The 17021-nt window shown below is 43.3% G+C and overlaps 1 protein-coding gene across 1 annotated transcript in view; it reads right to left on the bottom strand.

Annotated features, from left to right (window-relative positions):
- LOC147688873 (macrophage mannose receptor 1-like) overlaps window positions 1-17021 on the bottom strand; it is a 731375-nt gene that overhangs the window by 249101 nt on the left and 465253 nt on the right. The window contains exon 19 of the mRNA XM_086941773.1: window positions 3400-3500. Coding sequence (XP_086797899.1) covers window positions 3400-3500 — 101 coding nt within the window. The remainder of the gene's footprint in view (window positions 1-3399; window positions 3501-17021) is intronic.

Genomic DNA, 17021 nt, shown 5'->3' with positions numbered 1-17021 from the left:
CTACACAGCTACATTTTGTAAAACATTTGCCAATTTACTCCAACCAAACATGCTATCACTGTTTAACCACATTGCTAAATCGGGTGCTATCTCAGGTACAATGGCATAACCGAACATTGTCGTAATCACAAAAGACGGGAAAGATTTAACATTAACCAAAGATTATAGGCCCGTTTCCTTGATAAACATAGACTAGAAAATGTACGCAAACATTTTAGCTAATTGCCTCAACACCCTCCTTCCAAAATTAATAAGCAGTACCCAAGTCGGCTTCCTAAAGAATCGTATGCCAAATGACGATACCCACCTCTTATGCCATGTCATCGATAATGCAAAATCATCTACCTCACCCTCCACCGCAATTACAGTAGAAGATGAGAAAGTGTTTGAAAGCGCATTACAGATCTTTCTCCAACACTCCCTGGAAGCCTTCAACCTAGGTGAAGACTTCATAAAGATGATCATGGCTCGCTACAAAAACCCAAACGCTCGTATTCTTATCAATGGATCACTTTCACTCCCACTTAAGCTACAGCATGGTACAAGACAAGGTTGCCTACTCTTCCTCTCCCTCTTCCTTCTAGCATTAGAACCTATGCTCCGAGACATAAAGAATAACCCCAACATTGCTGAAATCGACTTCAAAGGTACATGGGTCAAACTCTCTGATTGCGCCGATGATATTTTCATAGTCACAGAAGAATCAGGCCCTTCTATCCAGGCCCTCATGAAAACCATAAAACAATACTTGGAGGTATCGGGCTGTAAACTAAACAGAGGCAAATCTGAAGTTAAACCTCTTAACCTACATCCTACTAAAGATATTTTAGGAAACCCTGGTCTCACTTGGCAAAACCAGTACATTAAATATCTCGGAATTGAATTTGGATCAGAACTTCCAGACACCATCAAAGATAACGAAAACAATCACCCTTCAAAAAAGCCCATCTAGACAACTGATCACCTAAATTCATCACTTAGTTGCGCAGAATAGAGACAATAAAAATGATGGCCACCCCAATCATTAATTACTTAATCAGTATGCTTCTACTATTCCTAGCAAATGATTTCCACCAAAAGTTAGACAAACAGATATCAAGATTTATATGGCAAGACAAAAAAGCAAGAATAGCACTGAAATAACTTAAATTACACAATACATTAGGAGGCATCAATTTAGCAATCTTTAGAGAGTACTTAACTGCCTTCTTAGCCAAACAAGGCTCCTACTGGACCCAAACCCCAGATAACTATACCTACACGCCAGTCTGGTTGGAAGTAGAAACAGTGATCTTAAACAATCTAGACCCACTAAACGCTTCTTACATCCAACCACTAGCACCTCACCAACTCTAAATATATATTAAAAACACCAAAATGTCTTACTACCCATCTATAAAAAGCTACCATGTTTAACATTCTCTGTCCTAGCCTCCCTGTGGAACAACCTGAACATTAAATACAAAGGGAAAATGTTTCATTCGCCATCATAGATTAACATGGGAATCTTCTTCCTGCAACAACTTGGATCTAAATCTTCACAACTATCCCTTAAGAACTTACAATCACAATTCCATCTGGAACATCCAGAATGTTATAACTTCCTTACACTTAAAGTGGCCATTTCCAAATCTAGGAACCACTACAGGGACCCATCCCTCTCATTACTTATCTATACATTTAACAAATTGGGCCATCAATTATCCAATTTCTACCAACCGCTACATCCCAAGACGACAAAATTAGACAATAACATAACATTTTGGGACTCTCACTTCTCCAAACCTACACAAATTCCAATTGTAACACCATATGGCAATCAGTCACCACCCACAAAATCTCCCCAATACTCTCCCGCTCCAAATATTGGCTACTACACAAAGTCTACTAGGCTTCTTCTCACCTCTACTCCCTATAAATCTTAGGAAACCCTATCTGTTGGGACTGCAAAGAAGAGAAAGAAGACCTTGCACACCTAATATTCCACTGCAAATCGTTGATCCTCTTCTGGGACAAAATGTTCTTGTTTCTCTCAAAACTATTTAAATTCCAACCCAAGAAAGATTTTTCCTTCCTCATTAAACGTTTTCTTGACCCCTACATTAAGCACTCTGCAGAGTGCACCCTACTAAACCTCCTATTAACATCAGCAATTAAAATAGTTTAATCTAATTGGAATAACACACACAAGGCTTCCTTTTAAGTCCGAATTAATTGGATAACACACATCAGATGGGCGGACAATATTCCACATCAGAATTCCCCCTGGAAATCACAATTCAGACTCATTTGGGAATCTCTGGATAACTATTTTGCTACCAACAAACCACCATAAGCTTGCATATTCCAAACCAATTTCCCCATCTTACCCCCTCTGTCTTTGCTCTACCCTAACCTAACCATGTGCATAAAACTTTCAACTTGTGCCTAATCTCTCAATCTTTCCATCATCACTTCAGGCTGTTAAAAATGCATGAAAAAAATGTATGGTAAACTGCATGGTTTATTACATTGTATACTTTACTTTATCTACAACAGTGTAAGACCTGTACCAAGTTGTTCCATGTGACTATGATTCATATTCCCTGTGTATTATGTGCCTCCTTTCATTTCTTTGTTTTATCCCTTAATTTTTCTACCTTCTTTTTTGACACTTAATACAATTATGAAATCCAAAAATAAAGTCCCAATAAATCCTATCAAACACATTTCAGTGTCTAGGGTGACCAGGATGGATTGTTAGGTTCCATTACTCTGATGTTCAGAAGGTGGAGAGCACCCTTGAATGAAGCCAGCCTGGTTGGGATGCATTAGGGCGACACTTAAGGGTTGAACCCACAGGGTCGGTATTTTAGTAAGGATTTTGGCATCTATGCTGTGGATGGAGATGGTGCGGTATGATCCACATTTGGTGTAGTTCTTGCTAGGTTTAAAGATCAGGGATATGGTAGATTCGGCTACAGTTGAAGTCACACTACCTTCCTCAATTACCTCCTGGTACACGTTGAGGAGTAAGGATAGGAGTGACAGCATGAAAGACCTCGACTAATTTTAAAATTTCTTGAAAATCAGGTATTATTTTTGCAGGTAAGATATCTAAATTGTCCTTTTTAGTAACTTATTTTGACCATTGTCTCCCTTCATGCATCATTCATTTAACCAGTCATTCATTCATGTATTTTATGTTTATTGAGGAAACTACAGCTAAAACACAGTGAGTTCGTATATATTGTCTTAGCTACATTAATTCTGTATATACTATGATTTTACATTTTGAATTCATTAATTTAATAGGCTGCAAACTAGTTCATATAACGCACTAAACTTTGGTAAGCATTACAAAGCCATACATTAAAAGACAAGTACAATAGGTGACATCTGGGCATGGTTTACACTCACCTAAATCTTTGTACATAACCACACAGTTCTCATCATTATTTGCAAAGTTGGGTTCGTCTTCAGCCCATGCATTATAGATAACTGGGGAGCCATCCATCCACCTTAAAAATAACACACACAACAAATAAGAAAAGAGCACAGTTGCAATAGCTGCTGTAATATACAATAGTTTGAGTATATAATGGGTTAGTTCACAGAATGACAGTTCATTAGGTAATGAAAATGTTGTAGTACCTATTAAAAGTTTCATACGGGACAATATATTGCACATCCTATTTTATTGAGCATAATTTCTAGTGCATATGATATTAATATTGTCAATTAATGTGGATTTGAATTAGTGGAGCAGTTTAACACTAGTGCATCTTTTACACTGCTTTTTTTCTGCTAATCTGTGAGTGGAATTATCTTACTTCATAGGAGCATTATTATCCTCATTTGATCCATAGGTCACTTAAATGTTTATTTTGACCTTTGGTAAAACTATTTGATTGAGCTTTTACGGTTTTTAAATAAAATTATAGAGTACAGCTATTTCTACTACAACATTTGTAGTACTTTAGATTATATAATTGGGCGAATTTTAATATTTATTTTGTTCAATTGCACCATTGATTGAATTAACAGATCCAAAAGTTGACTTTGCCAAAACACATTAATCAATGAATTAGGGCATGATCAATACATACTTTCATATGTGGTTATATGTTTTCTAACTTTAGGCACGTCGGCAGAAACGGTAATGCATACCCTGCACTGGACTGGCGAGAACTGACATGGACTTTATTGAACAAACATAGAAGAGTTTTACCAGTAATGATAGCAATGAGTTGCGGGTTACTGGAGTTGAGATATGTGTCTGTGGCTCGGGTAGATCAATGCTAGCTGGGTGAGACACTAAAACAATGCAAAAACATTTTACCGGAATGCTAATCTACCTCTTGCCACTTGATGATGAACCTGAAATATATCCGCCTACAACAAGGATTATATGCACACTTTTGATATATAGCTTTAATCTCACTGATTTTTTTTTGTTTCAAAACGATGTAATATTATGTTAATTTATGTAACAACTTTCGGCCATTGGAACGGCCTTTATGCTGTCCAAACACTGCATGTTTTAGAGACAATGGCTTATGCATTATTTCTATCCGAGTGTTTGTGTCCTCGCCTACATCCATATTGTTGTGCCCTAGTGTTCATCTTTCCTCTACAATGTGTTAACATGCGCCATCTGTCATATTAAGTTGTTCTGGCTTCGTTGTTCAGGTAAGTCGTGGTTAAAACGCCGTTGTTAAGGATGTTTCCCGTCATATTACATATCACCTTGCCGCTCTGCCTTCTAAGACCTACTATTTGTGGAATCCATGTCCTGTCAGGGTTTTTGCCTTGAGTCCCGGAGTTGTTGTGGGTGAGAGCAATGTTGGTTATGCTGATGTTGGTGTAGGTTAGGTTGATGAGGTCGGTACGGGTTTTGATATGGGTTTCGTTAAGGAAAGAGCCTGTACAAATCCTGGTTGAGGTGATAGCAGAAGTGCAGGTCCTGTTTTAGGTGTAATTGGTGACAAAGGGGCTGATGCAGGTGCTAGTGCTGCTATGACTAAGGTTGATACCGGTGGTGGTGCCAGAGTTCGTGCTTCTTGTATTACGGTTGAGAGTTTGATTGGTGACTTCTTTATAGGCCTGGGCATGGAATTACGCTCCGCTTGTGGTGTTTTTCCCACTCCGGCTCTGTGTAGCGTAAAAAACCTATGCAGAATGTTTTCTTCGCTCGCCAACATTAAGTTGGTGAGCGCGAGTGTGGACACTCTTACTCCAGAACATCTCCCATCAAGATTTGTCAATGTGGGGGTTGCAGATGGTTGCTCCCGTTCGAGTTGAACATTACTTGAGAAGCAGTGCCCTCTTGGAATGAATGAGGTTCTGTTCGTTGTGACTTTACAGTGCAGGACAAACACCTGGTACGAAAATCAGCGCGAACAGGCGAAGTAACACACTCCACTACTTGCAGGAATCCACATAGCGCTGCAGAGTTTTTTGGTTTCTTAGCGGAACTCTGTGAACTCTGCCCAGGCCTAATTTTATATAATTCAGTCATTCTTCCCTTGCATCACACAGTAGTCTGGGGTGGTAGCCTGAGTATATCATGCCTACACTATTGCAATAGCAGTTACAGAGGTCTCTGAAGAACGTTTTAAAACAACTTCTTTTGCACAAAATCTCACCCTGGTCATCAAATCACAGCGCACATAACTGCTCCCCGGGCTTTACATTGGTTTCCTATGGTGACAGTTAATTATCTACAAGAAGTTCTGCAAATCTCACTGCATATACTGTGCTCTTGGAGCCCCCAACCTTCTGACCCAGTCCTGAGGCGGAAGCCGGGAGCTGGTGGTACGAGTGAAATCTTTTCACATTGCTTTTTAAAACTGTAAAATCTTGTGTGGTGTCACTTACTTGTGTATTTTAAAATACTGCTCGCCTAATCTTACAATTCTTCGCTTGTAGCGCACAGCTGACCTAGATAGCTGTCGCGCCTTCTTCTCACTCCCTAAGCGCCCGCCATCAGCAGAGGCGTGCGCGCTGACCACGCCCCCTTTTAGGCCACGCCCCCTATCTGACTATATACACGCTGAAAACTAGCGTCTGACAGTAACCTTCTGACCCAGTCCTGAGGCGGAAGCCGGGAGCTGGTGGTACGAGTGAAATGTTTTCACATTGCTTTTTAAAACTGTAAAATCTTGTGTGGTGTCACTTACTTGTGTATTTTAAAATACTGCTCGCCTAATCTTGCAATTCTTCGCTTGTAGCGCACCGCTGACCTAGATAGCTGTCGCGCCTTCTTCTCACTCCATAAGCGGCCGCCATCAGCACAGGCGTGCGCGCTGACCACGCCCCCTTTTAGGCCACGCCCCCTTTCTGGTAGAAATGTCCATGCACAGGAAGCGCAGCGGACGAGCGCAGCAGGAGCGCCGTTTGCGCGCCGTCCGTGCCAAGACCGCGACAGGCGCAGGAAACTCTGCCCAAACCACCACGCACATCAGGTACCTTCCTAGCGACCTCCACCTACTTCAGGGTAACAACTACTGCTCCTGCAAACTTGACTTCTCAAAATACTCCGACTCATTCTGCTGCAAGTACTGCCGCTGGTCCCCCACTATAAACCCAGCCCGCTTCTTCACCCCCCTACCCCTCCCCAAGGATTCCTCGCCGCCCTTCAAAGGTGGTTTGATAAACGCCCGGTCTATGTGTAAGCATTGCCAAGACATACACGACCTCATCCTAGACTCTGATCTTGACTGTCTTATGATTACAGAAACTTGGCTTACGGAAGACAGCAACCCGGATATAGCCATTGCCATCCCCCAGGGTTATTCCTTCTTTAGACAAGACAGACTGAAAGGAAGAGACGGTGGAGTTGCAATCATACTGAAAAATTCCTTCACCTGTCATACGTTTAATTTAGACCCCTTAACAGACACAGAAAGCATGGGATTCTCTATTAAACTCAGTCAATCCTTCTCCTTCTCAGGTGGTTTGATCTACCGTCCACCTGGAAATGCTTCCAAGTTCCTAGACTCCCTGAGCGACTCTCTGGGACACTTCTTACTCCGTTACCCACATTTTACTATTCTTGGGGATTTTAACCTACACCTCGAGTCCTTATCTGACTCACAAACCAATAGTTTTCTACAGACCCTCGAAATTTTCAATCTTCAACAAAGTGTCACTTTGCCTACTCATTTACTAGGACACACCCTAGACGGCGTCTGTACCAATTTCCCCTCACTCACTACCCTACCCCCTCTCCCCCAGATATGGACTGATCATAGCCTAATCCCATTCCATATTATAAATGTACACCCACAAACCGTCAATAAAACAAATCCTCATCGTGACAACTCCGTCAACTGGAAAACAGTCCAAGAAAACCTTACCCTTAACCCCATTCTTCAATCTCAGTCCCCCGCTTTATCTGGGAACATCGAACTTGACGAAAACCTCTTCCATAATTGGATTTCACAAGAAATTAAAAACCGGAACCCTACCAATCGTCTCTGCAGAACTCATAAAAAAAACAAAACCAACTCCCCATGGTTCACCCCTGCCTTAGCTAGCGTTCACCTACTGTGCAGGAAAGCTGAGCGAAAATGGCGCAGAACATACGACAATGACGACCGTCTCTCTTATATCCTACTAAGGAAAAACTACCTTTCTAACATCAAATCTGCTAAGAAAATCTTCTACGTCAACGCCATTATAGAAGCTAGTCAGAAACAAAAAACTTTGTTCTCAATAGTAAAATCGTTCACCCAGCCCAAAGCACTTCAACCCGAAATCCCCCCATCCCAAGTTTTTTGCGACAAAATATCAGACTACTTCGACGAAAAAAATCGCCTCCATCTAAATTAATTTCCCCCCTCCACAAACACCTCAAGTGGCTCTTATTTCTGATCAATTAGAACCCCTAGCTGGTAGCCTTAAAAACGTCACCCCTGTTACTTTGGCTCAAACCAGAGAAGTTATCCTATCATGTAAGTCTGGTTCCCCTTCCGACCCCTGTCCTCCCAAGATTCTCCACCAACTCATAGACGTGGTGAATCCAATCATTAACGACATAGTCAACTCGTCGCTTAGCACCGGATCTGTCCCTCGCCTATGGAAAAAGGGTATAGTTAAACCTCTCATGAAGATGGCTAACAAATCCCCGTCGGACCTGACCAATCTCCGCCCGATCACTCTTCTCCCGGCTCTGGGAAAAATAACCGAACAGTTGGTCTACAAAGAACTCAAACTTTATCTGGAAGCTCATAATATACTCCACCCGCAACAATCTGGTTTCCGTCCCAAACACTCAACCGTAACAGCTCTGATTGAATTGTCAGATACAATAAAAACGCTGCAAGACCAGAGGAAGAAAGCTATTCTCATACTTCTCGACCTCACAGCAGCGTTCGACACCATATCCCACTCAATCCTGATCAACAGATTGATAGACATAGGGATTTCAGAAACAGCCCTATCGTGGATAAAATCATTCCTTACCGACAGTCTCCAAACTGTTGCTCTTGGCCCTTTCCATTCCAAAGAGAAAAAGGTCTCCTCCGGAGTACCTCAGGGGTCCATCCTGAGTCCCCTTCTCTTCAATATTTACCTCATCCCACTCCTATCCCTGATTGAATCATTCGGCATACCGGTAACATCGTATGCCGATGATACGCAGCTGATCGTACCCCTAGAGGATAACTCAACCAAAGCTGAACTCAATCTCAAAAACTGTTTAACAGCGGTCTTCCACTGGATGGACACTAACCATCTCAGATGTAACTCTAGCAAAACAGAGATCCTCCCCATCGGAAAGAACACCTCCTTCTGCCCAGCCCTCTGGTGGCCGGATGACTCTGCTGCCCCTCCCCAGACCGTAACAACAGCTAGGAACCTCGGTGTACTCTTCGACTCAGATTTATCATTCGACCAGCACGCCAGGAATGTTGCCGGCAGATGCTTTGGAATAATAAAATCGCTACGAAAGTTCTTCGACTTTCTTCCACTTGACGCCAGGAAAACAGTAACAGTGGCCCTCATAATCTCACGCCTAGATTACTGTAACATTTTTTATGAACAAGGGAACCCCATAAAGTCGAACCTGGGGTAGAACGATGCTTTTTAAGAAACAGGGGTTCAAGGTAGGCCTAATAAGGTCCTAGAGAGAAAGGTGAAAGTAGCGAGTATTTAATAAACGCTAGGGAGCGAAAATTGTAGGTAGAGGTAGGAACTTTTATTTACTCTTTCTTTTTTATAGATATACACAAATATTTATACTGTATTTCAGGTGCTCAAGTGAATAGTACGGTGCAGGACGTGCAGGACGTGACATAAGTGATCAAAGTGAACGGACTGTCACACAACAACAACAAGGTTAAAAACACAACAATTATATACAATGGAACGAGTGAAATTCCTTGGGTGGGTCGACGGTGCCTCGCTGACAGCTGCTCGCAGGTGAGCAGCTGTCAGCGAGGCACTCGGACCCCCTTTCATGCTACGCCTACACGCCGGGATTAATTCCAGGCTCCAATATTTACCTATTGCCATAGCGACGAACACGCTAACGGATTCCCCTATACTGTCATTTATTTTAATTAACCAATTCAAGTAGGACCCTCGTCCAATTAAAAGTGGCTGAGCGCTACTTGGATCATCCCATTGAGAGATCTTGTTTGATTAAAACCAATATTCTCTCTGGAAAGCGACAACCAATTCAGTTATACTGTCAAAATAAAGCATCCTTGCCTGATAACGCATCGGCAAGTTTCAGGAGGCTCATCAGTCCTGATGATGATCTAAAGTTATATAGATCGAAACGCCGTCGACCCACCCAAGGAATTTCACTCGTTCCATTGTATATAATTGTTGTGTTTTTAGCCTTGTTGTTGTTGTGTGACAGTCCGTTCACTTTGATCACTTATGTCACGTCCTGCACTGTACTATTCACTTGAGCACCTGAAATACAGTATAAATATTTGTGTATATCTATAAAAAAGAAATAGTAAATAAAAGTTCCTACCTGTACCTACAATTTTCGCTCCCTAGCGTTTATTAAATACTCGCTACTTTCACCTTTCTCTCTAGGACCTTATTAGGCCTACCTTGAACCCCTGTTTCTTAAAAAGCATAGATTACTGTAACGGCCTCTTGGCGGGGACAAAAAAGTTCACACTGACCAAACTTCAAAGTGTTCTTCACACGGCTGCCCGACTGGTCCTAAAATTGCCCCGGAAATCATCTACTTCCGCAGCCCTTAGATCCCTGCATTGGCTCCCCCTCCATAAAAGAATACTCTTCAAAATACTTACCATCGCCTTTCGGGCGTTTAACACAACTGGTCCAAAATATCTAACCAGACGCTTCCCCCATTACAACCCAAGTCGATCTCTCCGTTCTGCCCAGGACAACCTCATGTCCCCCGCCAGGTACAACTTGAAGACGAAAGGTGGAAAAACTTTAAGCTTCCTGGCCATTAAAGCCTGGAACAGCATGGCCAAACACTTGAGACAACAAGCCCTTGAGAAACCTTTCAGAAAACTTCTAAAGACTTGGATCTTTAACCTTCCCGACGACTGGACAAAAGCTGCCATCTAGCCTCCTACTGCTACCACGACTGGGCCTTCAGGAATTTCAGCGCCAGGATGCTCCCTCCGGAGCGAACGCTGCGCTTTAGAAATACCCCCTCTAATATCTAATATCTAATATCTAATATCTAATATCTAATATCTATGCATCAAACCAAATACCGGTGGCAAACGGGCGGATTCTCAGAATCAGCCCCTTTGCCACTGGTATTTTTGCAATTGGGATGCATCATCCCAAATGCAAAAATCACAACTTAAGGAATCTCTAATTTGCGATTCCTTAAATTGTGATTGCATTTAAGCAATCCCAAATTGAGATTACTTACATGCAATGCATGAAAGTAAAAAAAAAAGTGATTTCGCTAATAGGAGTAGCAAATTACCATGAAGTTGAACTTCATGGTAATTTGCAAAAAGTTTGAATAATGCACTTGTGTGCATTTTTCAAAGTTTCATGTTGCGCACACACATGCCCTTAGGGCATGTGTGTGTGCAACATATGTGCAGAGATCAATTTCATGGGTGCAACAGAGTGTCATTTTGACACCCTCGCACCCTTGAAATTGCATGAGCAATTTGCGAGTAACTACTGGTACTCGCAAATTGCTCATGCAATCTCCAATTCATTCCTATGGGCCTGTAGGCCCATAGGAATGAATGGGACAGCATTCCCTAATTGCGACTAGCAATTTGCGAGTAGCAATTAAGGAATGTTTAGGAATCGCTATTTTTATAGCGATTCCAACATGCATAGGCTTTTGCGATTCCTAAATAGCGATTCCTTAAAAAATTGCTATCTAGGAATCGCAAAAGCCCACGTTGATGCATGTGCCAGTTGATGCTTTATAGTACGCTTTATGCAAGTACTGAAACGGCTTCCCCCCTCTCTGCTTTGGATGGGGAGTGATCTAGGAGTGACAGATGCATTAACGAAGTTAAGAAGTGTTATCACGGCACGTGCACTCTGCTTCCACTTCCGGGGCCTGCAGGGTGGCTCTTGCTACAGAGCTGCATAGTTTAGTCAGGGTGAAGCTTAGGAGCTTCAAAAGGAGTCCCCACTAATACCAGATGTGAGAAGAAATGCCAGCTTACAGCGATAGGCGCAGGCTTCTAGGGAGTTGGCAAAGCAATTCTCATTAAAATGTAATCATTGTTGGTATCTATTTACATACGGATAGTTAGCAGGGCAGCTTTCAGAGATCTTTTATTAGCCTTATTTAAGCTATAATGCGTTAGAAATTGGATTTTTTCAGGACATCAAGCTCTGTCACACTGTATCTTAGGCAGTGGTGTGCAGGATGCTGCTTTCTTGATGGTTGGTGGTAACAGAGGAGGCAAGGAGGCTGGTAGATGAGGGGGAGTGGCTGCAATTATTCTCTTAGATCTCAGTGCCACGTTCGACACGGTCAACCATACCATCTTGACCCACCGACTCAAGAGTGTTGGAGTGTTGGGTGCTGCACTGACATGGCTCTCATCCTTCCTCAGTGACCGCCGCTTCCAGGTCTTCGAGGGAGATGAGGTCTACTCCAGATTACCTCTGGGTTGTGGGGTCCCACAGGGCTCGGCCCTAAATCCGACGCTCTTTAATATTTATATGAGGCCTTTGGTGGGGATTATCCATCCATTTGGCATTAAGATCGTCAGTTATGCAGATGATACCCAGTTAGTGGTAGCGTTATACCACGATAAGGGTTCATCTAGCGTCCTGGCTCCCTGCCTTGAAGCAGTGGCCAGATGGATGGAGCTTTCCTACCTTCGCCTCAACGGGGACAAGACAGAGATTATGCTGTTGGGGAATTCATCACCCACTATCTCTGTCTCCATGTGGCCGTCTTGCTTGGGTCCTGCGCCATCCCCGAAGCCACAGATAAAGAGCCTTGGCATTTGGCTTGATAGCTAACTTAACTTTGTGTATCAGGCTACTGCACTCTCTTCAATCTGGTATGGATTGATGAGAATGCTTCGCAAAGTTATTCCCCTCCTTCCTTTCGAGGCAAGAAGGATAATGGTCCAGGCTCTCATATTGTCCCGCCTGGACTACGGGAATGTCCTGTACTTGGGAGCCCCCCAGGCCACAATAAATAAACTACAAGTAGTTCAGAACTGTGCTGCACGGATGCTCCTTCAGGTTCCATGTTGGCAATCGGCAAGGCCAGCACTGAGACAGCTACACTGGCTACCAATTTCTGCCAGGATACAAATCAAAGCTATGTGTCTGGCACACAAAGCCACATGAAAAACTGGTCCACTCATTCTACACCCACTAATAACATCATACCTACGCTCTAGTTCTTTACGTCTGGCCACTATCAAGAAAATAAGGAAGGCGAGATGGGGCGGACGCTCCTTCTCACTCACCGCTGCTAAGTTGTGGAACTCCCTTCCCCCAGTTATGCGGGGGAACGACAATCTGTTGACCTTTTGTAAGCTTTTAAAAACACACCTGTTTGGAATGCTACCCTAGCTCTGCGGATTGGCTCTGCTCTGCCTTTCTTTTCTACAAGTGCTACAAGGCCTCCGGGTAGTTAGGCGCTATAGAAATACTAATAGGTCAGAGCTTTGGTCATCTATGGGTTATAACTGAGTATTATAAGGGGATTAGTACTTGGTAAAAGATGGAGCATTTTAAACTTACAGGTAAAAGCCACCCTACTTCCAGAGATAGGGAAGAGAATAGAACAGATAAGTGCTGCAGAATTGACTCATTAGACAGCTAAGGATGCTCTCCTATCAGACATGTCCTATATTTGGATCTGTTTTAGAGACTCTTTGCTCGCATGAAAATTGATGATGGTGTACAGCCTGACCATATTCCAAGAAGGAAGGTTCTTCTGAATGCTGAGTTGACTCCCTTATTTGAATATCTGGCATGCATTCTCCAACTTGAAGATGAGATACCCTGTACCAGTACTGGAATGTTTCAACAGTTCTAGATTCCTCTAGGCGGCTGGTTTTACCAATGTATCGGCAATTCCAGTTTATTCCTCCCCCTAAACTGCTGGTGAACAAGGAGGATAGAGATCAAGTGCCTAAAGAACGGGAAAATCTAAAACAAACACCAGTGCAAACATTTCTTATAACGCTGTACCCATTGTCTAAGGGCGAAATTGAGCTCCCTGACACTTTAGGTATGGATCTTATGTTGGTAAACTGAGAAGAATATTCATCAGTGGTCTCAAGTGAAGTGGATGATGCAGTAGAGATGATGGTATAGGCTTTCCAGGAGAAAGGTATGCTGGGCTGATCTAAATCTAGCAAGATTAGACATGTTATGTTGTTTACTTTTCTCAGTCTCTTGTAAAAGACTTTCACATGATAGCTACATCTGTCCAAGAGGATTTCTCTGAACTCTTGACTAAGCTCATTGTGTTTCTAGGCTGTGATGAGATAAAGGTAAGTGTTTTTGCTACTAATGCTGTGGTAGCAATGTGGAGACAAATGTACCTCTTCAACTTGAAAGCGTCAGGTGCTCAAAAGAAGGCTTCTCTTTGGGGCGTTTCTCCTTCTTTGGAGGTCAGTTGAAAGCTATTATTAAAAGAGCCTTTAAGAATCAAAGCATGCTCAGTTTTTAAAGGCCAGTCCAGGTCATCTATTATAAACGTCATTCATGCAGATATAGGCAAAAATGCTACCATCCTCCGCATCTAGAGGTAAGTTCCAACCACCTTCTTCTATTTGATCCAAAGGGGCAGGCTGTTTAGCTTTTTCTTTGTCAAAGTATCAACCTCAGTCCTGGCCATGCCATCCAGATCCAGTTGGAGGTCATCTTTTCCCTTTCTGCCAGGTTAGGAGGTTTGGGAAAGCTCAATTCTGGATACTTGGGTTCTAGACATACTTTATGGTTACTCGCTGGACTTCAAATCAGTCCTTCAAGATTCTTGCCCTGTGCCCACACTTTCCCCAAAAATCATGACAGGCAATTAGCTGTTCGTTTCGTAATTGTGAACTAGTGGGAAAAAAGTTGTGATTCCAGCTCCTCATCAGAAAGAGGTCAAGAGGTTAGGGGCCATATGTATGAAGGCCAAATGGGTTCGCAAACACTGAAATTCGCAGAACTCATTTTAGCAAAATGGTATGTATGAAAGAATTTGGGTGCAAAATAAGGAACCGCAAAATTAGCGATTCCTTATTTTGCAATTTTGCAATTGCATTTAAGGAAACCCCTGCACTCTTGGAATTATTCTCAATTTGCGATTAGCAAATAGCGAATCACAAATTGAGAATAAATTCCCATTCCTTCCTATGGGCCAGGAGGCCCATAGAAATGAATGGGAGAGTATTCCTTAATTGCGAATTCGCAATTTGGGAATTCGTAATTAAGGAATATCAAGAAATCAATAAAAAATTGCGATTTTCTTGATACATACCAATTAGCGATTCTGAAATAGCGATTTCTTAAACATCGCTATTACAGAATCGCTAATTGGTATCTTGATACATATGGCCCTTAGTCCTCTGTATTTCTGACATTAAAGTCCTCAGGAAAATGCCATCTAAATAAGTTGCATAGAGACAATTCACTTTGAAATGGAAACATTTCAGAAGACTATTCCCCTGTCCTCTAGATGGCAGTGGATGATTGCCATGTAGTTACAGGATGCATACATCCACGTACCAGTGATTCCATCTCATCAGAGGTTCCTTTCATTCTGTGTAAAGGGTTGTCATTGGCTTTTCTGAGGCCTCCCCTTCTTTCTCAAGACCGCTCCGAGGGTAAGCATGAAGTTGTTGGCTCCCCGGATAGAAACCCTACACAATACAGAATGCTCATGCATCCATATCTGGACAACAGCTTGATCCATGATCGATTGAAAGAAAGGACTTTAGACGGTGAACTCCTTATTAAATGGTGGATAGCTTATCAACTACAAGAAATCTCAAATAGAGCCATCCCAAGATTTCAAATTCATTAGAGGCTGTTTTCAAACACACCACAGTGCAGCATTTCTAACCAAATAGAGGTTGTTGAAATTTCACCAACATTGTTCAGTCTTATTAGATCAGGTCCATGCTGCTGTGAGGGAATGGCTTCAAGTGCAGGAAACATGCTAAGCTTGATAATTATTTTTAGAACCGGGACCCTGGCCGGCCAAGACTCGCGTCGAGGTCAGTCAGGGATCGCCACTTCTAAGTGTCAGGGCAAGGGAGTTACACGCCAAGATAACCCCTACTCGCCCTCTAGGTAACGTGGCGCGAGCAGTCAAGGCTAAACTTGGAGGCGATGTAAGTTAAGTATTTGCGCACGCACCCCAGCAACAACACCCAAGGCCCACCACAAAGAATACACTCCACACAAGGTTATGTAAAAATAGCCTTTGTATTATAAAAATATACATCAGATAAAACACACATCTTATTACACGGTGCCAACAGGCACGGGCGGAATTTACAAGGGATATTTGTACAGGACAGGGCCACTTGAACCACTGTCAAGGGTATCAACACTTTTAGCAGCAATACTTTCAGTAATAAAGCAATACCTTCAGTAATAAAGCAATACTTTCAGCAATAGCACTTTAGCAATACCTTCAGTAATAAAGCAATACTTTCAGTAATAGCACTTTAGCAATACCTTCAGTAATAAAGCAATACTTTCAGTAATAGCAATACTTTCAGTAATAGCATACAACCAGTAATTACTGGTAACAGGGCCTCACTAGCACCACCTGTACTAGGGAGAAAACAACCACCTACACGTCACACTACCTGTAGGGGTGCAAAAGCAACACACATGATGCCGTAACATTCAGAGGTGTAAAATCACTAACTATGTCCCCAAACTCACCAGTCACCACCTGTGACTGTCCCGGTGTCCCAATGTCAGGGCCTAAACGTGGCAGTTGTCCACTAAGTGCTGGACAACTGGAGCAGGGAAAGTTAGCACAAAGTTGGAGCCTCTCTGGGCTCAAAGAACCACCACTGTGGCACTGGTGAGCCTCTCTTAGGCTCTCTCACCAGTAAGGGGGGGCTGCTGAGCCTCTCGGGGCTCCAGCAACAGAAAAGGTGCAGCCTCGCTGGGCTGGGGGGTCCCTCGCTCTGGGGACCCAAAGCAATAATGCTGGCCAAGAGCCACGCTGGGCTCTAAATCACTTGGTGCCCCCGGGGCACCTCGTGGCTCCAAAGACGCGGAGATATTCTCTCTCGTTGGAGCCTCTCTTAGGCTCGGGTTGGAGTCCCTCCTGGACTCGGGATGCAAGGGAAAATGCCCCCAAGATCGTGGGAGCGGCCCGCTGCCAACCGGGGCGGCTCTAAGCACACTGATTGCCACAATCATTGGAGTCCCTCTCGGGGGACTCGGGAAATACTGGCCGCCTAGAGCCTCGCAGGCTCTCAATCACAGGCGCGAACAAAGAACTGGCCCCTCTTGTCGGAGCGACCCTCTCTCAACGGGGCCGCCCGCAGCACAACAAAGAACCCGCCCCCGCACTCACCGGCTGCCTCGGCTGCTCAGCTGGGCCGCGGGCGGGGCTCCTCTCCACTCGG

The sequence above is a fragment of the Lissotriton vulgaris genome, chromosome 10, assembly GCF_964263255.1.
Source record: "Lissotriton vulgaris chromosome 10, aLisVul1.2, whole genome shotgun sequence".
Lineage (NCBI taxonomy): Eukaryota > Metazoa > Chordata > Amphibia > Caudata > Salamandridae > Lissotriton > Lissotriton vulgaris.
Note: the sequence above shows the minus strand (reverse complement) of the source record. Positions and strands in the feature narration are given on the sequence as shown.